At 39.9% G+C, this 27,868-nt stretch overlaps 1 protein-coding gene across 2 annotated transcripts; it reads right to left on the minus strand.

The window, feature by feature from the left end:
* Nucleotides 1-349: 349 nt before the first annotated feature.
* LOC124717128 (dnaJ-like protein 60) lies at nucleotides 350-27,179 on the minus strand. 2 transcript variants are annotated; one of them, XM_047243864.1, is made up of 6 exons: nucleotides 26,833-27,174; nucleotides 26,663-26,756; nucleotides 21,372-21,556; nucleotides 11,230-11,403; nucleotides 6,694-6,975; nucleotides 350-2,568 (listed from the first exon to the last, which is right to left on the minus strand). In XM_047243864.1, exons 1-5 carry the CDS (start codon nucleotides 26,904-26,906, stop codon nucleotides 6,696-6,698), a joined length of 807 nt encoding a protein of 268 aa, XP_047099820.1. In that variant the 5' UTR covers nucleotides 26,907-27,174; the 3' UTR covers nucleotides 350-2,568; nucleotides 6,694-6,695. The 2 variants fall into 2 exon arrangements, with proteins under 2 accessions (XP_047099820.1, XP_047099821.1); XM_047243865.1 differs by lacking the exon at nucleotides 21,372-21,556 and having other exon boundaries at nucleotides 26,833-27,179.
* Between the last annotated feature and the right edge of the window lie 689 nt (nucleotides 27,180-27,868).

A 27,868-nucleotide genomic window follows, 5' to 3' on the forward strand; every position in this document is an offset into this window, starting at 1 on the left:
TAGTGATAAACCTATTGTAAAAGTCATGATTTGTTGCTCTCTTGTACAAGTTAAGCGTTTAAAAGCAACGAGCTTTATCACAGTTTTACTATTTCAGTAGATGTTTAGTGTGTCCTTTTCACATACTGTGATATTTAATCAGCAACATTTTCAGATCATAAGCAGGTTACACGTAGCCATGTATACAGTGCTTAATATTCTTATTTCCATATTAAACAAAGCATCAGACTGTGTAAAAAGTACCAGCTATTTTATTAAAATGAAAGCATAATAAAAGCAGATGTAGAAGAAGACAACAAAAGGTATTGTGCACATTTTCATTACTAAAAGAAAGATTTTTACTGTGGTGTTCAGAACATATGATTTTACTGATTCATGATGTGTGACAAACTAAATTTATGTTTCAACAAAAGTGCAGTAAATTGTTCTTGTTACATTGCATTGAAGTACTATCAGTTCAAGAAGTTTTTCAGATGAAAAATTACATGGTAATCTCAGTGTAAAAACTCACTGTCAGTCAGTGGTCAATCCTGTGTAAAGGCGTTTCTTACAAAAATTACAAATAACACCATCACAGTAGCTACTCAAAATTAATGCTTAGAGCATTTAGTGAAATAAACACTGAGGTCTTGCTGCATTTGAGTGTCTACCCACTATAATTACAAGTCCAATCGCCACCCCCAATCATTTATAGACAAAAACTGATCTGTATAAGGAGAGAACTGGATCGGGCATCGCAATCTGAAGGCATCAGGTCCATGGTAAGTCCTACAAAACTTTTCATTCCTTTCACCCCTGGTGTAAAAAATGCTGAGTGCCATTACATGTCAGAGTCCACTTTAAATAGTAAGCATTGTTCAGCCAATGTCTGGGTGCTCGCACAAACCAGGCAACAGCTTCTCCTCAATCACCAGTAGGATCACACGTACTAAAGCTTCGTGATGCTCAAACCAACCTTTGGGTTGATGAAACTTTTAATTTTACCTCATGGAGGTAAGTACTCCTTGTAGTGTAACAGCTTTCTCAAACAAAACTTGGAATTGATCTAACTAAAAACTACTTATGTACCGACAATAAGCGTACAATTTTGAAGACTAATATTCCATGGATATTCCCTTCTTTCTTTTCACCTAAAAATTATGTAGTACTGATATTTAAACATGATCATAGGTAGTCTTCTGCATTTATGACATCATACCAACAAGATGGCTTACAAATATCTGCAACAGTGTTAAACATCATGCTTTACAACAAAAAATGCTTTCGCAGTAATCATAAAAGGGAAGTGAGATTAGATCTTAATTTCCCAATAACAACAGGATTATTAATAGACAGAGCAGAAGATTGGATTAGAAAGTAATAACGAAGGACATTTGCAATTTCTTTTCGGAAGGTACCACTCTGGCATTTACCTAACGCAATTTAGGGAAATCACAGATAATGTAAATCTGGTTAGCTCAACAATGGCATCAAAAGAGAAAAGAATTATGGTGTTCCATGGGCAAAAAAGTCAAGAGCTAGATTTGTTACCAGTAGGTTCAAACAACGTGCACGTATTATGGAGATGATTTGGGAACTCAGATGGGAATCACTGGAGGGAAGACAAATTTAGAGAACTGCTGTTTGAGGCCGACTGCAGAATGATGGGAGACTTACAGAGAGTTTTTCCCTCACTATATTTGCAAGTGAAACAGGAAAGGAAATGACTAGTGGTTGTACAGGATACCTCCACCACACACACCATATGGTGGCTCACAGAGTATGTATGTAGATGTAACACAAGCTTGGATTGAGGAAGGGCACTAGCCGGTACTTTCCAAAGACACCATCCTGGTGATTGTCATGCTGTTTACGGAAACTATGGAAATCTTAAAACCAAGACAGCCATACAGAGATCAAAGAGAGGGAAAATGGGATGAATATATACGGTATCACAGCTATCTTCACTACTTAGCAGTAGTAAAGAGACAAGATGTCTAAGCATTAGTAAGCCGGCCGGAGTGGCCGTGCGGTTCTAGGCGCTACAATCTGGAGCCGAGCGACCGCTACGGTCGCAGGTTCGAATCCTGCCTCGGGCATGGATGTGTGTGATGTCCTTAGATTAGTTAGGTTTAATTAGTTCTAAGTTCTAGGCGACTGATGACCTCAGAAGTTAAGTCGCATAGTGCTCAGAGCCATCTTTTGGAGCATTAGTAACAGAGAGAGTCCCACTGTACAACTGTAATAATCATAATTTCTTTCGTGTTTAAGTATCCTTACTGTTACATGTAGCTGCACTAAGTAATTTTTTGTTTACATCAGAGTAAGATATCAATATTTTGAGCAAACTCAAAATTTTACCTATTGCTTTTCACTTACAAAATTATCACAGTTCATTGTACTAGGTTTCAGTTTCACGTATCTTGCAGTGACATATAACAGCAAAAGAATTAACAACTAATATTTCAACATCTTTACATAAAGGACTTAGAAAAATAAATCTTCATTTAAAATTTCTGTGCTTCAAGCATAAATAAAAGGAATCATCAGCAGGGCACTGTGACATCAGGCATTAGACCACATCCGGATCTGAAAAATAAAATGGAACTATCAGCAGAAAAAAAAGGCAGATTCAGTAACTGCAATTTAATCAGCCAACCCAACAGGCATGCTGAACATCAAATGATAAAAAGTACATCTTTTGTATTGTTTCTCACTTCTAGCTTTGAATATAAATTAAATTAATTTGCTCTAAGTTATTAATAAGTTGTAATAATTATCACATACACTATGTACATTTTGTGATATTTCATATTGTTACATCAACTGTTGCACACCAGATAATTTTCAAAAAAAGAAAAAAAAATTTTTTTAACTTAATCTTTTTAGGTGTTCTTTATAGTCTGATCCTAAATTGACATCAGATTATCCATGTTAGCCAATATTAAGTAAGTTTTTGTAACAGGCTTTTTGTACCTTACTTATATGTATGCCCATGTTTTAATGATTTGTATTTTCCAAACTTGACAGACTAATCTCTGTTGAACCTTAGTTTAGTGCAACAAAATATTCCAGTTGTGCAGCTGAATACTGATTTCATACTGGGAGGAGGGGGGGGGGGGGGGGGGGGAACTAAATTTCAAAGCAATCATTCCAGGGCTGTGACTGTTTCGTTAAAAAGACGTTCCTGAGATTTTCAGGTATTCCTGGCTGAAATTCTAACTTTCTCTGAACCAACTTTTGTTGTAGAGTTCTGTGAGAGCAAGTTTTACTACTTTTCATGGGCACACACAAAATTTGAGATGTCATTCCATTTACTCATTATTTATTCCAAGTTCAGCTAAGATTTACAGTTTCATTGGGAACTGTATTCCAAGTTCAGCTAAGATTTACAGTTTCATTGGGAACTGTATTCTATAGTTCCCAGTGGTACTTATTTTTAATTTGACATTTGATTTTGGTGAAATTCAAACCATTTTTTGATGGTGGTGTGTATCACCATTGCAGTGATTAAACATTCTGAAAGGTTGTATTTCAAACAGCCACAGAACAGTGTTAAGATGGAAAAAAAAATACTCTTCAAGTTGAGCTGAAGCTAGCCCAAGCCCTAATCCAAAGAATCAGTCTGCTGTTCCTACTACCAAATTAAAAGAAAAACTTGAGAGGTATTCAACTTTATTCTCTAAGTTGGTTCTTTACCTTCATGGAAAATGCTCTGTAATTATTTCAACCTCATAGAGTTAGGCTAGTCTCAAGCAATCCAAGATAAAAAAAAAACCTGTTTTGTATATGTTAAAATGAATTAAAATGTAAACATTGTTGAACATAACATTTTATAAATTGTAAAGTGACCTATTCAGAACAATAAGAAATATGATGTCCTCAAACTAGATTGTTTTAGGGATTGTGTTTGATTATTAAATGTATTATTGTTATTATTATTATTATTGTTGTTGTGTGTTACAACAAACTTGGTCTCTGCCTTGCAATGTAAACATTAATGTGCATGTTGCAAGACAGATAACATGACAATGTTTGCGTTGCACAGCAGAGGGCACTTTTCAATAACATATTATACTTAAACAGAACATTTCAGAATAATTAGTCATTGCAGTTCGGGAATACAAAATAAACTGAATTTGGCAGAAATCAACAGTCTAATTATAAATAGTAAATATGGCTGCAGTTCCTGAATCCACGACAGATGACCAACACTGTCAACATAAAATATTTACAGTTTTATCAACATTTCAGTAAGTTATAAGCTCTTGTCACCACCTGGAAACACCTATATTACCATTGTCCATCACCAGTCCATATCATGCCGTGTTACTCTACATCTACACTGCGTGATAATATTGAACATATGAGAAATCTTTACAAGAATTGCTTCAAGACATTGTCATTGGGATGTAACATCAGTAGCCCTTGATAGAAATTTGAACTGAACACTAATCACACTATGCTTATTGTTGGCTTTTAAGCACAACACTGCAATAAAGTCAGCAAAATTAGAAAAAAGAAAAATGAAGACCAGATATTCAATGCTGATCTACAAAACATTTATACTCGTGCACAGTTTCTCTACTTTTTAAAATTGGAAACCCACCTTTGCTTTTATGTTAATGACAAATTCTCACATGCATGTTACAATCTGTAACACTCACAATGAGACAATGGAAAATGGGTCTGGACCTCGACAATCCACCAACAGTAATGGAGATTCCAGAGGCTGGGCAGTGCCAGTGGTAACCATGGAAGATTGACAAAGAGATAACAATTCAAAGCACCTCTTTACCTGTCCTTATGTGGCTCCAGAAGTGATTGTTCCTGAAGGAGACACTCAGATTTGTAACAAAATGACCCTGAACATATTCTAATGTCAACATGTCCTATAGTATGTCAGAACACCAACCAAGTCTTTCCCCTGATTTTTCCAGTTATCTCACTCACTTTCAGCACTTTAGTGGTATCTAGTGCTACATTCTCACGTGGATAGGTCAACCAGGGCAATGGAAAATGGGTCTGGACCTCGAAAATCCACCAACAGACTGCTTACTGTCAGGAACTGTTTGTGCACTTACCTTTACACTGTGATGAGTGGGTGTGTCTTGGACAGGCAAACTGCTGAATGAAATGCATTGTGTACCTTGCAGTTTGTTAGAATACATGTTTTTTTGTGTCAACTACCTTGTTTTCTGCTTCACCACTGGAGTGGAAATGGGGGGAAGGGAGGGGAAGCAGGCAGCGAATTCACTCACACCACACATTCATCACTTATGTAGATGAACATGTGCAGTAACATTGAGGAGTTAGCTACTTACACAATATACGGTCCACTACATTATTTAATTAATGATTAATAATAGTAATATTTTGTTTAATGAAAAAAATTATGAAATGTCTTAAGTGAGGAATGATTATCTCTAGTTTCAAAACAGTTCACCAAGATGCATTAGCGAAGCAGCCTTCTGACATATTGAAAAACAGAATGATCTACTAACTGAAGGTAGATTAGACATTTATTGCAATTACCTGAAAGCAATCTTTAAGTATATTTGTGTGGACTACATTTAATTTTAAATTTAAATGATAGTGTATAAACCTGTACATTAAGAAGGCAGATCATAGTATAAAAAAAGCAATATATGGGAAATCGGATGGCTGACTATTAGAAGAATACAGGAAATGTAACATGGGAGTGAGAGTGGCATAAAGATAGGAGGAGAGAAGACAATAGTCTGAACAGAAAAATGGGTTGAAAGAAGGGATTGCACTACCCCTTATACTTTTCATAATCATCATGGATGAGATAATGAAAGGAGTGTTAGTATGTATAAGAGATGAAAATATGAAAGCAAAGGTGTACACAGATTATTTAATGGTGTGGGGAAATGGGAAGTACTGGGACAGTATGGATTGAAATTTAATGCAAAGAAGTGTGGAGTGATGGTGAAATGGGAATAATAACAGATGTAAGTATCAGACGGCAAGTACCGAAAAAAGAGGAAATTTTCAAGCACCAACAGAGGACAGTAGGAGGAATGACAAGGAGATCAGTGAAAGACGAAGACAAGTCCATGGTTTCCTCCAGAGTATAAGAAGCCTCTTCTGGAACAAGCATGTACCACCAAAACGCAAACAAGTGTTGTACCAAGCATATTACGCTCCAATACATATGCATCAGAAACGTGGGTAACGAAGAGAAGGCAGGTAACCAAGGTACAGGCTTGTGAGACGAAATGTCAAAGAAGCAGAATAGGACTTACTGGAACAGATAAAGTAAGGAGCAGGCAGTGAGAGAAAGTGTGAAATAAAAGCCTGTGCAAGCAACAACAGATGCTGTGGGCACGTTAAAAGAACGGAAGTTGGCAGGATATAGAGAGAGGCCCATGAAGTGACAATAGGAGGCAAGAGACTGACAGACTGATCCGTTGGAGTGAAGGAAAGTGAGAATAAGAGGAGATGACTTACATAGAGTGGAGAGGGGACACCTACTGTTCCAAACAGACCCAGCCGGGGTCACCTTATTCTTCCCCATATGAGGTGAACCTACAAATCCTCACAAAATTAATGATATACAATCAGAAAGAATTAAGCTCAATTGAAAAGTTGAGAACACTAAAAAAATATCAATATTTTGAGGTATTTCAGACTAGTTGCTAGACTGCACGTAACAAATAGCTTGATGGAGGACATTAAAAAATATTTTACCTTCAGCCAATTGAAGCTGCTTTCGCATCCACTGCTGGAAGATCATCCACAACTTTGATGGGTGACGGCGGCTTTTCCACCGGTTGCTTTTCTGCCAGCTCCCGATTGCCATCTTTCATGAGGAGTGCAAAACCCGCACTGGTGCCACCGAGACGCGAGTGCATCATGCGCAGGTTGTTGTGGTTGCCGGCGTCGTGCGCCTGCTCCTGCATCTTTGTGTGAAGCACGCTGTGGCGTGCGCTCGCCTCGTCCAGAGCGCTTCGGCGCAGTGTCATCGAGTGCCTGCACAGGGGAGAGCAACCGACAGTGAATGCTGACACACAAAACCACAAAGAGTCGAGTGTAAGTAAACACTAGCGTAAGGATCGATGTTAAGTAGAATACTGTTTAAAGCTGACGAAATAAGTAACAACATATATTTATATAATTTGCCATCACTATGAAATTAAATATACTCCTGTTTAGTACTGCCACTGTTTTTCCTTTACAGTGAGGATCCAATACACTTCTTTTAAAAGTAAGTTGCTTACAAGAAAGTAAATTTTTTATATATGGGGTGTTGCTGGTATCTTGTAATATAGAGTTACAGTAATTGTAGATTCTAACTCTTTAAGGGAAGTAATAAGAAAGTGAATCTGTAATATGTAGACTGAAAGTATTTAGGCATATAATGAAATTCACCAAATGTTGTTAGTAATAAAAGGCACAACCAGTGAAAATTTTTATACTTAGCAACAGCACAAAGTCATCATACAATCTCTGATTACAGTAACTGCTGCATCATAACATTTTTCACATATTTACAGGTCCTGGGTCACAGTCTGCTTTAAGGTGACAGACATGTGTATGGTTGTTCTGGAGACGTCAATGGATAGAGAAGTGAATTGCTGGTAGAGTACACCTGCTTATGTTACTTTAAACATTACACAAATACTGGTCCTCTTCCGCTGGGTGTATGAAAATTCACATTTGCTCCTGTGTCCACATACTAACCAGGTTTTCTGTTAGTAGTATATCTTGTACCAAACTGCAGAGGAATCATCCAAAGAGGTGGACAGCAGTCTTGCAATTCACTGGTCCATTTTTTCCTCTTATTTCTGCATTATATCAATGCTGCAGCATATTGCAGAAAACATGAGGGTGAATTAAAAAAGATATTTGCTCAGAATAGAACATGAACAGTGACTCTTCAATTAAGAGAGAGTGCGTGCAACCACTAAACTGCCACTGACAGATGTTATTCAAGTCTATTTTTTAAATCTTACAATGTCCTAAAGGCTTCAACTACCAATATGCTGTTATCTGTAATTTAACAGTAACAGATCATACCAAAAATGATGCACTTTTGATAAATCTTCAATGAAATGGTGTTCTGAAGAGGCTTACTTCCATGATACAAAAGTTGTAATTAAAAAATCTATTAACCATCGATAGGTTCTCTGCACAAATGGTACTAAAAATAACATATTTTCAAGACATCTAAAGTTTGCCAATGACTTGAAACAGCACATATTCATAGCACACCTGTTAAAATATAAAAACAGGTATTGGTTTCAACTAGAAATAATTAATCCAAAATGTCATCTCCCAAGTCCCACTTGTGATGTAATAGGCAACACTGCAGCTCACTGGCGACACATTCAATGCAGCAAAAATCTGATGTACCTTATTCTACCAGTTACATTTACAATTGCTCCACAATGTGAACTGTGATGTTGCAAAATTAATCCAGTTGCATGCCCACATTTGCTTTCACATCCCGTGTGAGGCTGGCTTTATGTTCAGGTGTCAATGTACTTACTATCTGATGGTATTCACAGTTACAATATGAGAGAAGGAAAGTTGCTACTCACTATACAGCAGAGGTGCTGAGCCGCGATAGGCACAATAAATAGATTCACACAATCATAGCTCTCGGCCATTAAGGCCTTTGTCAGCATTAGAAGTGTGGGAGATAACACACAAAAATACGGAAAATGGCACAGGGAGCGTGATCAGTTTGAAGGTATAGGCTTAATTATATCGGCGGGAGTAATGTGGGACATAAGATGCTGCACCAGCAATCAGCATGTTCTTAACGCCACCTGTTGCGCACGGCCGAGTCCGTCGATACAGTGTGGCTCATAAGTAGTGCATGCAGTGCGGTTCGTAAGGCAACAAGAGAAACACAGGAAAGAAAAGAAAGAAGGATGGACATTGAGTATAGTGATGCAAAAGAAAGTAGTTACAAAGGTAAACAGCACAGAGTTAGGATCAAAGAAAAGCCGTCAGGCAAAAATCAAACAATGGGAAATCCAGTATGGAATGTAACAATACGAGAGAAGGAAAGTTGCTACTCACCATATAGTGGCGATACTGAGCCGCGATAGACACAATAAAAAGAATCACACAATCATAGCTTTCGACCATTAAGGCCTTCGTCAGCAGTAGACGAAAGACTACCGACAGAGGCCTTAAAGGCCGAAAGCTATGATTGTGTGAATCTCTTTATTGTGCCCATCGCAGCTCAGCACCTCTGCTATATGGTGAGTAGCAACTTTCCTTCTCTTGTATTGTTACATTCCATACTGGTATTCACAGTTAATAATACGAGTGAATTGAAAGTGAATTGTAAAATTTACAGTCCAAATGATTTCCATATAAACTGTGGATCTCTGGCTAGGGTTCAGGAACGAATTTTATATTCTGGTGAAAAAGCCTATAAAAGGATGCCACCAATGATCATAAGACATTAAATTCGAAATCCCCAAGTATTCTGCCAGATGGCAGCCGGCAGCTGCAAAATTGTATTTCAGTGATCATTTTATTTCGGTAAATATACGAGGTAACTAGGTACAAGGTAGCCTTTAAGGTAAAGCAATCCTCAATCAGAAGATCATTAAAATATATATATATTATATAAAGTGCAATCACCCACAATGCGACAATCTTCCAAAGAAGAAGGACCACTTGCCTTCACCCATAAGTGAATGCTACAATCGGAATTTATCTTACAACGTCTACAAGACAACGACAAACTCACGTGCGGAAAAAGGTAGGAACCCTCACTAGCAATAATAATCTCAGAAACAGGTATAGTACGGTAAGCTAAGATTTCCCAAGAAGCGATTCTTCTTAGTGTTGTAGGTCTCTGGGGCACTCTGGGATGCTCTCAAGGGCTCTCTGGGATGCTCAATAGATGTCGATCATAGTTTATGATTGGTTGTTGTGTTTTTGGCGCGCGAACACACACACACACACACACACACACACACACACCCCCTGGCAGGTCGATAGACACACAAACAAACACACAAAATTCAAGCTTTCGCAACAAACTGTTGCCTCATCAGGAAAGAGGGAAGGAGAGGGAAAGACGAAAGCACGTGGGTTTTAAGGGAGAGGGTAAGGAGTCATTCCAATCCCGGGAGCGGAAAGACTCACCTTAGGAGGAAAAAAGGACGGGTATACACTCGCACACACACACATATCCAACCACACATATACAGACACAAGCAGACATATATATCATACATATGTCTCCTTGTGTCTGTATATGTGTGGCTGGATATGTGTGTGTGTGCGAGTGTATACCCGTCCTTTTTTCCCCCTAAGGTGAGTCTTTCCGCTCCCGGGATTGGAATGTCTCCTTACCCTCTCCCTTAAAACCCACATCCTTTCATCTTTCCCTCTCCTTCCCTCTTTCCTGATGAGGCAAGAGTTTGTTGTGAAAGCTTGAATTTTGTGTGTGTGTTTGTGTGTCTATCGACCTGCCAGCGCTTTCGTTCGGTAAGTCACATCATCTTCGTTTTTAGATATATTTTTCCCACGTGGAATGTTTACACAGTATGCCGTTGCCTTCCTCCGGCTTTTGAACTGACTTACCAAGGTAGCTATAGGAGAACATACACTTTAACGCCGATTCCTAACTATGCCACTGTTCCTGTATTGCAATGTAAACTATACATTATGCTGTAACATAAGAAACTTATGAGGATCACAAATAAGGAATGACTTCTAGAATTACATAACCAGCTACATATGATGGCACTTTAGTGTATGACTATTTATTGAGCTTTAACTGTATTCTTAAGTAATGATAAGTTTCATGAAAACTGATAAACCATTGAGAAGTTTGCTACTTGCATTACATTGGGAAATGCCAAGTGACACACACACACACACACACACACACACACACACACACACACACACACCCCTTCATTTTGTTTTCCAGGGGATATGACAGAGTTTCACAGTTTCTGCATCCCAGCTGAGTGCAAGATTACACATGTGGTAAAGACTAAATTGCCCATGCATGTTGAAACTTGTCAATGTACAGACACAGCTCCAATTTGGGGGTTGATGGGGGGGAGGGGGAAGCACCCCCTCAAACACACACACTAATACATAAAAAACACACACAGTTACTTAGGCACAGGAGCACTCTACTGTCTCTCCCTCTCTCTCATCCCCTCCCTCCCTCTCGACAATGTAAATATCGGTGATCAGTGTTAGGAAATGCTTATTTCAGGAGCAAGGGACTGGCTCAATAACCTGATAGCTACAGCTTGCAGAGCAACACCGACAGCAGTTACAGCAAACAGGAAGGCAACCAGCCACGAGTTGGGCAGCCGGCCCAGCTTGCCGATGCCATAGTACGGCTTGCTGCGGTTCTCATCGTCCCGGCTGCGATCACGGTTCCTGAAGAATGATGGGTCCTTCCATGGGCTGCAACACAAAATAAAGAATGTAAAGCCTAGTTACACAGAGGCATTACATTGAGAAACGGAGTTTGGAAAGTGTGCCGCTCACCACTGCACACGTGCGACCCATAGTGGGAAAACTTGTTGGTGAAACTATTTGTTTTTGAGGTACCCAAACTTTTATGAGACAGAACTATGTTGCAGTTACACTATGCGAGTTGCTTGTCAGATGTTAATGATAATCTTTACAAGAATGATGTGCCCTGCAGAGCAGCACTCGAGATGAGTCGTCACAATGCAAGAATTGAAGGGTTGACAATGTCAGAATTACTTTTGAAGACAATTGCGTGAGAAATAACACATCTAAAATTAATGACAATCCATATCTGCATTTGGAAACTTGTGCTGATGCTCTCAGGATAATATGAAGCCATCCTTTGGAGATCAACTTTACTAAAAGCAGAGATCTGTAAATACAGAAGCCATCCAACAAACATAATTTGGAGCTAACAGTGGAAACAGAAAATTTAATATGCACGATTAGAAAAGTGTGTCAAAGTAACTTATAATTTACCTTATAAATGGTATGACGAACATCTCTAACAACTACAGCAATTGAGGAATTTGGAACACGGCACGCATACTACAGAGACACGGAACAAAAGTCTCTGTTTGCAAAAATGCAGACAAGCCTCACCTCCACCACTACAAATATAACTGTCAAAATTTTCATCTCACAGATGAAAACGGTGCTTCAGTAGTCATAAAATGTTGGAAATGAAGTGTACACTGGGGCCACAATATAGGCAGTCATCTACAGAAATAGTTTCGCAATAATGGTTTTGAGAAAGAAGTAAACCAGGCTTATGCCTCTACACTCGGACCACGAGAATTATGTAATACAGAACAATAAAACTCTGAGGGGAGCTCAGATGCCATAAGCTGACCCAACTACCCTTCCCCTAAGAGATATTTCAATAAATGAAACGATGTAGGAAAAAATATCTTCTTCTTTTATTTTCTGATATTAGACAGCATTACATCATGACGATTTGGCAAAAAGAAACCATACCTAAAATCAAAATTGGAGGGAAACATTCAATAATAACAAACTGATTGGGGTTTCCAGATGATTTAGCTTTTGACATGGAAGAAGTTTGTGTGCAGATCACCAGTCTCCAAAAAATTGCCTTAAAATAAGATTACAAATATTATCTGAGAAAACTGTATATAATTAACTCCTCAGAAACATAAAAAATTAACATAGTTCTACAATTTACGAGGGGTGTTCAGTAAGTAATGCAACAATTTTTTTTCTCGGCCAATTTCAGTTGAAAAAATGCGGAATTTGTTGTGGGACATCATAGAATATGCCAACTTGAGCCCTATAGTTACAAGAAATTCTGATAGGTGGCAGCGTACACATAGCTTTAAAAAAGGCATCTGTAACGCAGGTGTGTCCCAAGCAGAGAGCTTTCACTCGATTTCTTTTGGCGGAGAACCGCAGCATTGCAGATATTCATAGGAGCTCGCAGAAGGTCTGTGGAGACCTGGCACTGAACACACACACACTGACTCGGGCGGGACGCCATTCATCATCACAACAATGTCAGGCAAACCTGTGCAGCCTCCCACGGAGTGGTGTCACACCACCTCTCCTCCGAAGAAAAAGTTCAAAGCTGCACCCTCAGATGTAAAGTCACAGCTACAGTCATCTGGGACTCTGAAGGGATTATTCAGTTTGACGTCCTCCCTCGCGATAATACGATCGACTTGGAACTGTACTGGGTTACCCTCAGGAAACTGAAACAAACACTTCAGCGTGTTCATCTGCCACAAAAATGCTAACAAACTTCTCCTTCCCCACGCCAACACAAGTCTGTGCAGCTGAGACGAACCCACGAAACTTCATTGGACTGTTCTTCCTCATCCACACTATGGCCTGGATTTCGCACCTACTGACTTCCATCTGTTTGGCCTAACGTGGGAAGAAGCACGTGGATGATGGGGAGGTTTTCGATGCAGCGAGACATCGGCTCAGATGTCACCTATAGAGTGGTACCGTGTGGGCATAGGAGCCCTCCCAGTTAGGTAGCAGAAAGCTGTCGCAGTGAATGGAGATTATGTTGAAAAATAGTTTTATAGCCAAAAGAGGGGGCATAATATGGCATACTGGAACCCTGAATAAAACCAACCTGCTTTCTGAAAACAAATGTGTTGCATTACTTATTGAATGCCCTTCGTATATCTTGGAAAAGTCGTCAAGCATAGTTTAAGTGAGAAACAAAGGTGGAATTTCTGTCCTGGTCAACAACAAGGAATGCTTGTCAACAGACAGTATAACCCTAACACTACCAAACTGTACCTCTCCTGGGAGTCATTTGTGCTAGCGAAAACCTGATCCAAACAAAATATGAAAGAACAGGTCATCCTCAAAACTAAAACAATAAGCATCACAATTTGCATACATAAAAAACACCAGGTCAAAGGAGTCTGGAGAATCCTCCACAACTGACCAATGACACAATCACCAGCTCCAAGAAGAAGAAGAAGAAGAAGAAAATCTCCCTCTTCTTTCACATGTTGTGACTGTTAGGAAACAGGATTTTACAATAACTTGTGATGAGAAATCTTAGGACAGTGGATCCAAGAAATTCAGATAGCAGTTGGACTTCAAATACCACATGCAGAGAACATAGAGAAATTATTATTCTTTTTCTTAATAACCACAAATTTTCAACAGAAATGATAAATAGAAGGGGTTCAGAGATTTCAGGTGAACTGACAAAATTACAATTGGAAAGAACAAAATGGTGTTGGGCAGATCGCAAGAACCAAAGAGTACAACCTTCAGAGAATAACTGAAAGCGGAATGACTCGACTGGTCTAGTGTGGCCAATAACGTTAACAAAACCATCATTTATTGCATTAATGGCTCTTTAGAGCCTACAGCAGAAAAACAAAAGAAGTAACTACACTACGAAAGGAGAAACTACACTCTAAAAAATTATAACAAAACACATCACAAAAACCATGATAAAGGAGATCAATCTGTCACAGCAGAAGAGAGATCTGCTGTAGATGATGTTCCATCATTGCCAGTCTCTAGCTTTGTCTTCCAATGCTGTCGAGTCCATTTCTTTAAGGATTGTTACTACTCTGTCTTTCCACCACATTCTTGGATGAACCCTTGGACATTTTCTAGCAAGTTGAGAATGGAAGATTTGGTTCAGGAGGGGTCTACCAGCTCTTAGAATGCGGCCAAACCAGTGTAGCCTCTTGTGCCCTAACATTTGGCTTATGTGTGGCTCTCCAAAGCACTGCTACAGGTCTTCTTTCATTCTCATCTATCTTCCACGGTATTGTAGACAGGTCCACAGACCTTTCAGAATACCTTTCTCTCAACGGCAGAAAATGCTTCTTCGGTGTTGCTGATGTTGCCCACAGTTCACAACCACATAAACATATCGGCCGTACATGAACAGCTGATTCTTATTCTCCTGTGATATCAATCGTGACTTGAATAAATTGTTCAGACTAAAGAACATGTGATTAACATTTACCATTTGTTGACTCACTTCTTTTGTCACTTCACTTTTATTGGTCATTATGAAATTAAGGTACTTGAATTCTTGAACTCGTTCAAAGTTGTGCCCACCAACAATGCAAGGAAGGAAAGCCTGACGGTGCAATATGAGATATTTGGTTTTATCGTAATTCACCTCTCTGCCACTGGGGAAACTGGGATGTAATCAGCATGTACTTATTAAAGTGGATAGTAAATTAAAGTCAAACAAAACATGACAACTAAAATTTTGGGGTGTTTGCATAATGTGTAACCCAGGGCCAGCATTCAACCAGATAAATGTAGGAAAGCTCCCAAAACAGTGCTTGAATTGGCTGATACAACTGGCTTGACACCTGAGGATGAAGCAAGATGTTCCTTGTCCTCCACAATTTGACACATTGTTGAGCACTATGCCAGATGGGTTGCACTGTATTAATGCATGTTTCACAATATTGCACTCCACAAAATTTGAGATGATATCAACTCCTGGACGGGACATCTTTTTTACTTCAACAAAGCAAATTTGGTGTTCTCTTTTCTAATACACAAAATTTCTTTTTGTCTTTACAACCACTGTATTTGGGTTCACACACAGAGCAGAGACACAAACCTACAGTATAAAATATGGCTGTTCTAAATGAAACTAAATGTATCCTCACCAAGCCACTGAAGGCCTTGTTTTTGCATAAAGAAAGGTAAACTACTGGTGTGTTTCAGTTCTGGGGCAAGGAGGTGAGGAGTATCCTTACAGGAATGGGGAGGGCGTGGGGGAGGGGGGAGTGCTGGCCAAGTACATGACATGTGTTCAAAAAGAAACCAGACTGTTGCTGTAACGTCTTAACTGGTTATTGTACAACATTTTAAGCATTGCCTCTCTCAAAATAGTTCCCTCTAGTGGCAAAACATCATTCCCATAATTTGGTCCACTTTTGGAAGAAACCTGGAATGCATTTTCTGGTTTGGTATGCAAGATTTTTGTCACGTTGTCTTGAATGTCCTCTACGGTTTGGTAAAAATGTCCTTTCAATGTAGTTTTAAGGTTGGGAAACAGGAGAAAGTATGCTGGGACTAAGTCCAGAGAGTACTGTAGATGGAGCACAATGGGAATGTGATGTTTTGCCAGATATCTGCAGATGCATGAGCTGCCATGATACAACATCCAATTTTGGTTTTCCCATAATTCAAGCCTCTTCCCATGCACAGCAACTCTTGTGCACACTAGGCTCCATCGGCAACAGTTAAATGACAATTTCTGCGAATTGTAGCACAATCTCTCTTGACACGGTCCATCTGCTGACGTGGGAAGTCGTCCAGGCTTGGGATCACCACCACCCAACATTTCTCCTTGTTGAAAATGCTTAAACCACTCACAGCACTGTCTGCAACTCATGGTCTTCTCTGTATGCTTGGCTAAGCAAGTTTAGCCAAATTTATAACAAAAACACATATTGTTCTTTGAGCTCTTTCATTGTCACTTTGGCAGTAATCTGATAAGAAGCTTGTGCACATGCTCACTTCAACAGCTGAAACTCACTTACCAACGGTCAGAGCAAAACACAGCAAACAGTAGTTTGTTGTCTAAACCTCCTGCTACATGTGCTCGGTAACTGCAGTGCACTCCATCTGCCAGTTAGCATGCTATTTCAAAAGTTCAGTTTCTTTTTTAACACACTTTGTGTTACAGTCATGTTTATGTTGCATAAACACGCTTACAGTGGATTGGTGAGACAGAATAAAAGTCTCCTGGGAATTTGTGACACACACTGCACCCCACAGAGTTGAATCAAGTCCTTTCTGCAGCTCGATAAGGGCTGTGTGAGGAAGTGCCGGTGAAAAGATGGCAAGCATTTTTTTGGCAGTGCTCTGGGTGGTTCTCACAAGCCTTGACAGCAATATAGATTTGAAAGTGGCATCTTGCCAAAGAAATGGCACAATTTCTTGTGAGCAGGCTGACAGACAAACAAACCTAAAGTTACATAAAAGTGAAACTGTGTCAACATGAGGATTAGTTTGAACACTACAGTGCTTAACTAGGCACAGTTGTACTGAGTAGTATGTCATTGCCATACTCTGACCTTTGAAATGACTTACTGAACCAGTTACAGGGAAACCGACAGCTTAACGTGGACTACCATCTGTGGGGTAACTCAACGTTTTTTGCATTAACGCTTTGACTACTGTGACGAGTTAACTCATTATGCCTTACTGCTCCCCAAGGTGCTGCTGACAAGTTTTAAGTGTAGCGTCTCTGTTTGTCTTCAACACTACTGACAGGTTAACTCGGGTATTCTTGCCAACCTCTGAGCACTAATGATCTCAGGTACACGAGTGCTGTTTACAAGTTCAGATTACAGTGGAATGTCCACCCCCATGTACCACAACTGCTCACTGTTCTGGAAGCTAAGTGGTGTACGGATACTTTATCTGTTGTGAACTCATTTTCCCGGATCCCACTTTGCTTTATCTCTTACAGTTCATCAGAATTGGCATCACGGAGTTTTTACCATCATCTGTTCTACAACAAAAATTACAGGTTGTTGTGGCTGCACTGAGGGAGAGTTGGCAGAGATACTCACAGACAGTGCCAGTGAGGGTGAATTATTTGACGCTGACAAAGTGACACAATGTATCGACAAGAGTGCCCACAGAAAGTGTGACAGCACTTTTCTTGTTCTCTATACACATAAATCATCTAATGGATAGGGTGATTAGCAATCTGTGACTGTTTGCTGACGACACTGTCGTGTACGGGAGAGTGTCAAGTGACTGTAGGAGGATATTGGAAGACTTGTGTAGAATTTCTATTTGGCGTGATTGACAGCAGCTTACTGTATATGGATGGGGAAGACTTAAGTTAATGCAGATGAGTAGGATAAACAATCATGTAATGTTCAAATACATTATCAGTGAGATGCTGCTTGACAAAATAGACATAACACTGGAAAGGGTAAGTAATGAAGTAGTAGTCAATAGAATTAGGGAGAAAAATTTGTGGCAATACCTGCCTAGAAGACGGGATCAGTTGAAAGGACACATCACCAATTTAGTATTGTTGTGGGACACCAGGAGATGAACACATTATACAGATTCAGAAGATGTAATTTGCAGTAGTTATTTGGAGATGATGAGGCTTGCCCAGGATAAAGTAGCACAGAAAGCCGCACCAAACCAGTGTTCGCAGTGAAGATCACAACAATGCTGGAAAGCAACATAAAATGGAACGAGCATCTAAGGTCAGTCGTACAGAAGGCAAGTGGTAGACTTTGCATTTGCGAAATTCTAAGAAGGTGTCGTTTATGCTGCTCGGAGATGTGCTGCTAGACTTGTTACTGGTGGGCTCAATCAATGTGCAAGTGTTACAGAAATACTCTGTGAATGCAAATGGGAATCCCTGGAGAGAAGATGACATTCGTTTGTGAAACACTATTGAGAAAGTTTTGAGAGTCAGAATTTGTGATAGACTGCAGAACAATCCTACAGCCACCAACATACAACTCACAACAGGCTGTAAAGACCAGTTACGAGAAATCAGGGCTTGTATGGAAGCACAAATACAGTCATTTTTCCTTTGCTCCATTTGCTAGTGGAACAGGAAAGGGAGTCACTAACACTAGTACAAGGTACCCTCTGCCATGCACCATATGTTGGCTCTAGCAGTGTAGATGTAGATGTAGAAGTGATAACTCCTCCATATATTCTGAAAACCACTTTTCTAAGCCCTCTATGTTGGCAGGTGTAACACTTCACTACTAAGTTTCAACAAGAGATGTAATTGACAGTTCTTTTGAATCTGAAACTAAGAAAAGAAGAAGGACCAGCAGTGCACTCAGGACACAGCAGCAGTGAAGTCATGGTCTGAGCGCCGGTGAGGCTCTGACAGCCAGTGCTCACTGACCACTGGCGACACATATGAACTGTCTGACTGAGGGATATTGAAGTGGGACGACCGCCTGTCGGTTGTCTCATCGGTCGACGTATATTTGGTCCTTTCACCATTTCCGGGCCTGGGAAGTTGGTCGGTTGGCGTGGAGCAGCGAGGAAGTCTATGTGGCGGGCGTCTGGCCGGGCCCACTGGCGGCGTCCACGCGCAGTCGGAGTGTGAGGGACTGTTCCCATTGCTATGAGGTCCGTGGCTCACCGATCCCGGACACGAAAGTTGAGTCTTTACTTAATCTACTAGCCAGCTCCAACTGTTCACACTGTGTCATTTGAATTTTGTTGTGGGCTGTTGGGACATTCCCGCGAGCAACAACGTGTGTTTTCAAGTTGCCGAGATTCTAGCTGCCCTCCTGTGGAGTTTAACTTGTTTATTTCCGAGTTGAAGTGCACCAGCAGAATCTTCTACCTTGTGACCATTAACATTCCAGTTACCTGCCCTGGCCATAGACGTAAATTCAGGCAGTGTATTTTCCTTGTTGTGTTGTGGCTGTACAGCATGGCATGTAGTTAGGCAGCTGAATGTGTACTTCATTGTGGGCGCCGATACCTTCTGCGTTGTTCCATTGAACTCCCTGTTGTGTGCTGGTCGGTTGGAGCAGAAGTTATCCTGTCGCCTGGTCCATTGACTGTCTGTCGATTGGGTTGCCGTCGGATTGAGAATTGTAGGGCCGACTGCCTGTCTCACCTAAGTAAGCGTTAGTGTTTGAATTCCAGGCCGACCCTTGGAAACTTCTGAGCACCATTTGGTGCGCTGCCTTTCTTATTTGTCCTTGTTGTTTGTTTATGTATGACTTCTAGCTGATTTTAAATTAAAGTTGTTTTGCCCTTAAGGCGTGAGATTGTTTGGGCCTTCAGCCTGATTTAAAGAAATTTTAGGATAAGGCCTTCTGCCTTTTAAAATTCAAATTCCTGTTTTGAGCCTTAAGTGATTGGCTTTCAGCCGGTTTTAAGTCAAAGAGGTTTTGTCCTTAGGGCATGAGATTGATTGGGCCTTCAGCCTAATTTAGAGAAATGTTTTAAGATTAGGCATTCTGCCTTTTAAAATTCAAATTCCTGTTTTTGAGTTTGAAGTTATTGGCCTTAAGCCGATTTGAAATTAAAGTTGTTTTGCCCTTGAGGCGCGAGATTGAATGGCGCATTTAGCCGGGAATTAAGTTCTAAAATTAATGTTTGGCTTGCTCTGTTTTTAATGTTTACTCTTGTGATGTTTGTCAAATGGATAAAGTAGTATGTTCAAGTGCAGCTGACAGCCACTCATTTTGGCCCTTTTCCACAAATTAAAATATCTCTCCTGTCCCGCGGGTATAGCAGGGGATCTCAATTGGCATATTTGGAGAGGGTCCTGCTCATCATTATAGAAGCGACAGCCAAAGGTGGCTAGGCTTAATGGGAGGGAATTCCTGGAGTGGATGGGAGGGCAGCTGTCAAACTGGATGTATTGTATTGTCACGAGGTTGGTAGGTCTCATATGGAAGGATGTATTGATGTAGCCATCCTATATGCAGAGGTTGGCACTGAGGAAGGTGGCTCATCGGACTGATTAGAACCAGGGGGAGCGAATGAGGGAGAATGTGTGGAGGCTCTGGAGGAACACGAATGGGGTGTCCTCACACTCAGTCCAAATCGTGAAGATGTCATCAACGAATCTGAATCAGTTGGGAGGGTTTGGGGTTCAGAGTAGTTAGGTGGATTCCTCTAAGTGGTCCACAAATATATTAGCACAGGACTGTGTGTCCACTGCTGTACCATGGATTTCTCTGTAGATCCTGCTTTCAAAGGAGAAGTCATTGTGGATGAGGATATAGTTGGCCATGGTAGCCAGGATGGAGTCAGTCAGGCATTGACAAAGGCAATGTGGAAAGGCCACAGGTACTAGTGATGTTAGAGTAGGAGGTGATTGCAACAACAGTGACGAGCAAGAAGCTGGACAGTAAAGGAACAGGAACTGCAGTGGGTCAGTACAGAAAATAGTTGGTGTTTTTTACACAGTATATATGCTGAAGGTGCTGGTTCACAAGGGCAGATATTCTCTCTGTCGGGGTACAGTAACGGTCACGACAGGGAGTCCTGAGTGGTTTGGTTTATGTAATACAGGCAGCATGTAGAGGGTACGACTGTGGGGAGTGGTGGGGATGAGGAGGGAGACAGACTTAAGGGGAGCAGTTCTGGGATGGACCTAGGGATTTGTGGAGGGACTGGGGATCCTACTGGATTTCTGGACTGTGGTGACTGCTAAAGCGATTCCTGTTGTGCTTGGCAGTTATAAGTCTGTTGTTTGATGGAATCACAGTCAATTACTTCTAACAATACATGAGAATTTTGTAATGAATTGAAAGCCCCCTATCCTTAATTACGGCAGTGGCCAAGTGCTCCATTTTGTGGAATCATGAGGATACATGTAAGTTACCACTGCAAGATACAACAATGAAGAAATTCAGCACTGACTAGAGAGATTAAGTTATAAACAGCATTAGTGCAGTACTTACTCCTGCCGGATGTCATTCTCGTATACATTGGGGCCACCAGTGGGGTGTGGTGATGGGTGAGCAACCTGCAAGCTGAGGTCATACTCCCTCCTCTTGTCTGGACGACTCAAGATGCTGTACGCTTCATTCAGTTTTACAAACTCATTGTGAGTGTCTGGGTTATTTTTGTTGATGTCTGGATGAAACTGCAACAATTTGTGAAATCAATAAGTAAACAGAAAATATGACGAAACTCATGAACTGAGGTGCTGTGTTGACTGCAGCATAATGGGCATAAGCAGCTTACAGAGGCTGTCAATGCTTGTATCATTTCAACTGTCATTGGGCCAAGCAAGGCATGAACCAGAGAGATGCCAAGAGGGCAGGGAGTTGATACCAGTAAAGAGAGAGCAGCAGGGTGAGCATATGATTTCACCATGTCTTATGGCAGCCAAAGTAACAGTAATGGCTTGTTATGATAAAGGATTCATCAGCTTAGTACAAGGAAAGATGTAAGTCAAATATATACACAAATTTCTCTCCTGTGCCAATCTCTTCATCTCATAGTAGCTCCTCAATTATTTGTTGGATACAGTCCAGTCTCTTTCTTCCCCTACCACTTTTACCCTTTGCGGCTTCCTTTACTACCATGGAACTTATTCGTTGATGTCTTGACAAATGTTATATCATCCTGTCCTCCTCCTCAATGTTTTCCACATGTTCCTCTCTGTGGAGAACCTCCTCATTCCTTATTTTATCAATTCACTTAACTTTCAACATCCTTCTGTAGGAACACACCTCAAACACTTCAAGTTCTGTAACTTTCCTGGTTTCCCTACACTCCACCATTCACTTCCACACAATTTTAGGCTCCAAATATAAACTCTCACAAATTTCTTCCTCAAATTAAGGCCAATGTTTGATACAAGTAAACTTCTTTTGTCCAGGAATGCCCTCTTTGCCTGCTCTAGTTTATTTTTTATATCCTTGTTTTGTCCGTCACCCAATATTTTGCTTCCGAGGTAGAACTCCTCCACTTCATTCAGATGTTAATTTTATTACTAATGTAATTTCTGCTACTCCTCATCACTTTCATGTCTCTTTGGATACTTTCAGTCTTTATTGTGTGCTCAGCAGACAGTTCATTTCGTTCGATATGCTCTGCAATTCTTCCTCTCGTCCACTGATGACGACAATGCCGTCAGTGAATCTTATCATTGATATCCTTTCGACCTGAATTTCAATCACACTTCTGAACCGTTCTTTTATTTCCAACACTTCTTCAATGTACAGATGGAGCAGTAGGGGCCAAAGACTACCTCCACGTCTTGTATCCTTTCTAATCTCGCACGTCCTTCTTCGACTAACATAATTATTTTTCCCTCTTGTATATTACCCGTCTTTCCATATATCTTACTCCCATGTTTCTCAGAATTTCAAATATCTTGCACCAGTTTACACTGTTGAACACTTTTTCTAGGTGAGTAAATTGTATGAATGTTTCTTGATTTTTATTAAATCTTGCTTTCATTACCAAGTGCAATGTCAGAACTGCCTCTCTTGTGCTTTTACTATCCCTAAAGCCGAAACAATCATCATGTAAGAGATCCACAGTTTTCTTTTGGATTCTTCTTTATACCAGAATAGCATAAACCTGCACCTCTCAAATTGGAGATAAGCAACTTAATAAATGCACTACCTCATCTGGTTCTATCTTGCAAACAATTCTCTCTTGCCTGCACATATTTAGAACAAGTTAGCTTAATAAAACAAAAAATAAAATCTTCCTTACATTGTGCTTCACAGAGTTGATAGAGGAATTTGTTACGTATGCCACCAAAAACTGCTGAAAACTTTATTAGGCTGCAAATTGTTGTGACAATTGAAGACCTCAGTGCAAGAAGGCGATAACTCACATTTAACATATCCGACATTGAACACAGATGGTGGTCTCATTAATGTGACTGGACCACTATGTTCAGTGCAAAATAGGAATATCTCCAGTATTCATCCCTTTCTTCCACCGAAGTGAGAAAGAGATCAGATTCTAAAGCTTATGGAAGCTGGTTTGAGTTATGGAAAAAAATGGTGTTATCCCCTTCTGCACCAAGGTCTTCAATCTCTGGCAGACTTTAATGGTTAAAATGGTACATACCATGTGTGTATTATTTTAAAATGTGCAACATACCTAGTTAAGCAAGTTAGCCTTTTGTTTGATAAGATAATTCTGTAGCTAAGAACTAAGTGCACATAAGAACAATAATTCCATATGGGGCACTGGCTGTGACGATAGAACCTTATGGTTATAACACACTTAGGAGACTCCCTTTGCCAATATCCGCCATATGTTCCTTCCATTTCAATGACAATCAATATTCATCCCTAAAATTTGCGTGTATGTTACACAGACTATAGATTTATCATTCGTGTTGAATGTTACAGAATTGCCTTCTTTCTTTAAGCCAAAGTTCATTCTATTTAGTCAAAGTTAATTTATTACACAGTGCCCAATAGTACATGTCCTGAATTGTCAGATGCGACAGACTGCTAATGAACTTTGATCACTGACCATTAAGAATACACACACTGACATACACACAACAGCACATAATATCAGTAGGCCACTACTTACAAACAGTGAAACAACTTCACAGTTATAGTTTTGCATGGGTTTGATATAATTACTAATTCCAGAAGCTGGAAATACAGAAGCGTCCAATCCCGCCCGTCTGCTTTGACCCATGACGTCACAAATATGGCGGAAACGACCAACCAAGATTCCAATATAGCGCATATAAAGTCATTACGATCCCATAAATTGGGATCGAACACTTCCATTGACCTATATAGCTCAACAGCACCTCCCGATCCCATAAATTGGGATCAAACACTTCCCTTCACCTATATAGCTCAACAGCAGCTCCCGATCCCATAAATTGGGATAGAACATTTCCCTTGACCTATATAGCTCAACAGCAGCTCCCGATCCCATAAATTAGTGCCTAACACTTCCCTTGACCTATATAGCTCAAAAACATCTCCCGATACCAATACCAACAGCTACACATTGCGATCGAACATTTCAATTGACCTGTTATCCTTACGACATCTCCACATATAGCCGTCCATGGTCCGAGACGCCGGAACTTCAAGCAAGGAAGCAAGACTTCATCCAAAAATACGAATAGTTGAAGAAATGTTCTTAGAGACAACGCACTGTCGCCCATCATAGCCGACAACCAAAAACTGTTGACCCTGTCAGTCATATCCATACCTACCAAAGACATAAAAAAAGCAATTTATCAAAATTCACACACGACACCACACTCGCAAACTAAACCAAAAACATCACCTAACACACCACCATAGGGCATCACCGATCGCATGAAAACGACACCTACAAACACGCCACTCTCACAAACTCAGTTCCGCGCTGTCGTGACGTCACACACCACAACAGCCTTACGTCACGGGTCAAAGCCGACGGGTGGGATCGGACGCTTCGGTCGATCCCAGAAGCTTTATGTTACAAACAGTGGGAGGCAAGTAAATTCTGAGCCAATAAGAAACGAAACAAAATATCCTTTCAAAGTTCATACTATGTCCTTGCTGACTGTTATAAAAAGGTTTTCTTCTCTCTCTCTTTTTTTTTTTCCCTGTACATAAATCGGACTTAATTATGTTTCACACTTACTCATTTAGGTTTACTGTATTTATAATAATTACCTACGTTATCAGTGCTGTTTTGACTGCTGCATTACAATTCTCATTTTGGTATTTTTAGATTTAATGTACTTACATAGTTTAAATCTTGTAAAGAAAATTGCTTACTGATGTAGTACGAGGACTGTGCACACACGTATGTCTGGGGAATACCTTTAATAGGGACATATGGAGGCAGACAGGACAAAACAGCATTGCAAATTGTAAGGAAGGGAAAGATGTGCCAATCTATGCAGCAATATTGCCACACAAGTTAACTGGACCTCATGTAAATCCCAGTTGTGCGATGTAAAGACTTCGTGTGGGTTTTTTTATTTCCTGGTGACTTATTTTCAGATGCACATACAGAGACTTAAAACATTTTTCAATGATGGTCTCTTGGTCTCTACTTAGGATTGGAATAGAGTGAAGCTACTTCACAGTCATAAATATTTCCACAAACGATTAGTGGATTTACTGTCACTGAAAGTTGAAAATTTAATCTTTTTACCATTAACACTGTGAATGAATAAGATGAAAGTTCAAAACACTGGTGATGCACTTCCATACAATCTAATCTGTAATTATTGACCACTGTGCCTACAGTTAGTTGCTTACCAGTATGAGTTTACACTCTTGTTTTGTATAAACAAACAGTAATATGGAAGAGTAATTCATCTCGTTTTGTCTGAAGTCAGTTCAACCACAATCCAACATTTCTATAATTTAATTCTGGCTTCGGTGAAACAAATAAATTCAAGAAAAATGTGGCAACATATGGTAATCTTGAGTCAACTGAGCTGACCTATACTGGAAGTCGCTTTATCATATTATGTAAACATGAAGTGGCATGTGAAGTTGACCAAGCACAAAAACAAAGAAAACACACTGATAATATTGTTTCTGTATCTACATTATTTCTGGAAATTAGGGTGTAATGAACATTGCTCTTTAGCATAGCCTGAGGTCTACGTTACACTGAAAACGACAGTTTCAGTGCGAATTGGCTAAGCAGTCTCAAAGCTTGAGTTAATCGTCAACTTTTTCGACAGTCAGCAAACCACAGTTAATCACAATGGTCATGCACCTTTCCATTTGTCTGAAAAGATGAATGTACAAAAGTAATAAAAAGAATAACTTGAGTGCATAACTATCAAAACAGAACTGTTCTTGTCAAGTTTCCTAATTTGATAAGAAAGCCATTGACCTTGAACGAAGTTTAGAAATCATAATAATAATGCCTGAAATGCAACGTAGGTCTCTTTCATGTCTGGCATATCTTTTACGCTTGAAGCAGCTTTCTACGCTATACTACACCACTCTGCATTTTTAGAAAAATATATGTCAATTTCCGTGTAGCACAGACACAGTGAAATTTATGCACAAAGAAACTGCACCTCATGCTGTCATGGAAAAAAAAGAGTAGGAACATATGATGCGTTTATGTGAAACAGTTGTAACAATACATGAATATTCGTTTCTAGCCGGCATACAAACTCTGCTGTTAATTACAAAACTGAAAGCTCCATGAAGCTTCTACCATAAGAAATGAAACATTACTAACACGGTTAAAAGTATCGAAATTTTCATAACATTGTTTACGCGATTACCTTCTTCGATAATTTAATGAATGCCTCCTTGATGTCCTTATTTGAGCTATTTCGTGCAATTTTGAGAACTTCGTAATGGGTTTTCTGCATATATCTGAAAAGGTGAATGTACGGATGTAAGACAAGAATAACTTGATTACATAACTATCAAACTCTATCTGGCGCGTTACCTTGACGAGTGGAAATTTCGGAGTGCAGCATTGCATAGATGACACGCAAACGAAGCAAAACTGGAATTTTGCATCGTTATATCTAATGTTTTCGAAGAAGGCTAAGGCATCCGTCCTATGCCTCAAACATCTGCGCAATCACTTTTATCATTATCGGGTTTAGAATGCTGGCTCAAACGGTCACACTTGTCCTTTGCAGAAAAGCACATAGGCTTTTACAACACAACTGTCACTTACGTATTTGTTTGCTTCACATTGTTTTTATTTACGTCAGTTCACGCACTTCTGCTGTCAACCCCCGCACCACAGTCAAGTCAAACTTCAAATAATGTAATCCATAGATGCTCCCACACTCGGCCAGAGTTCATTCACGCTCCCAACTACTCTTACGCGCTGCCAACTGCTAAAAGCTTCGCATTCCACACATTTAATTAGCGAGTGGGAGTGTCGAAATTGCGTCTGCTAACAAAGTTACTAACAGTAGGAGAATTCAAGCACATACGCTGATAAACTTTTCGTTTTTCGAATTAAATGTCTGACTCAAGAAATTTCTCACATAAGGACCTGTAGAAAATGTAGAAAATAAAATTGTCTGGCTGACTGATCCTATGGTCTGGAAAGAAGGACTTACGCTTGTAATGTAATTCAGCAATGTGGCACTCCTTACATGGTACATTTGGCTGTCATATTTCAGTGAATGTTACATAAGACATGTATGATTCTGTGATTAGACACAATCACAATGGAGCAATCCAAAATGGAAACAATAATAGCTGATGATATAGAGGATTGTAAAAATCAGAATATGAATTACTGTTCGCACAATCATGCGAATCTTACGGTACATCAATGGACGAAACAGGAATAGTGTCTTATACTATCCCCAAAACATGTACAATGTCGTTTCATGTCTTTGGCAGAAAGCACATGTATATATTTTTAAGTAATTTACATTTTATGCTTTCAACATGTTTCAACAGACGCATGGACGTCACTGGTGCGTGTTTACAACTCTTTCCTTTCAGAATTTTACTAT

Source organism: Schistocerca piceifrons, chromosome 9, assembly GCF_021461385.2.
Source record: "Schistocerca piceifrons isolate TAMUIC-IGC-003096 chromosome 9, iqSchPice1.1, whole genome shotgun sequence".
NCBI classification, from domain to species: domain Eukaryota; kingdom Metazoa; phylum Arthropoda; class Insecta; order Orthoptera; family Acrididae; genus Schistocerca; species Schistocerca piceifrons.

Excerpts from the sequence above, each read along its gene's own strand:
- LOC124717128 (XM_047243864.1), bottom strand. The coding sequence starts at position 26,906 with ATGCAAAATTCCAGTTTTGCTTCGTTTGCGTGTCATCTATGCAATGCT. Across the intron at positions 21,557-26,662 it reads TCATTAAATTATCGAAGAAG|TTTCATCCAGACATCAACAA; the intron begins GTAATCGCGTAA and ends AAATTGTTGCAG. Across the intron at positions 11,404-21,371 it reads GAGAATGACATCCGGCAGGA|CCCATGGAAGGACCCATCAT; the intron begins GTAAGTACTGCA and ends TTTGTGTTGCAG.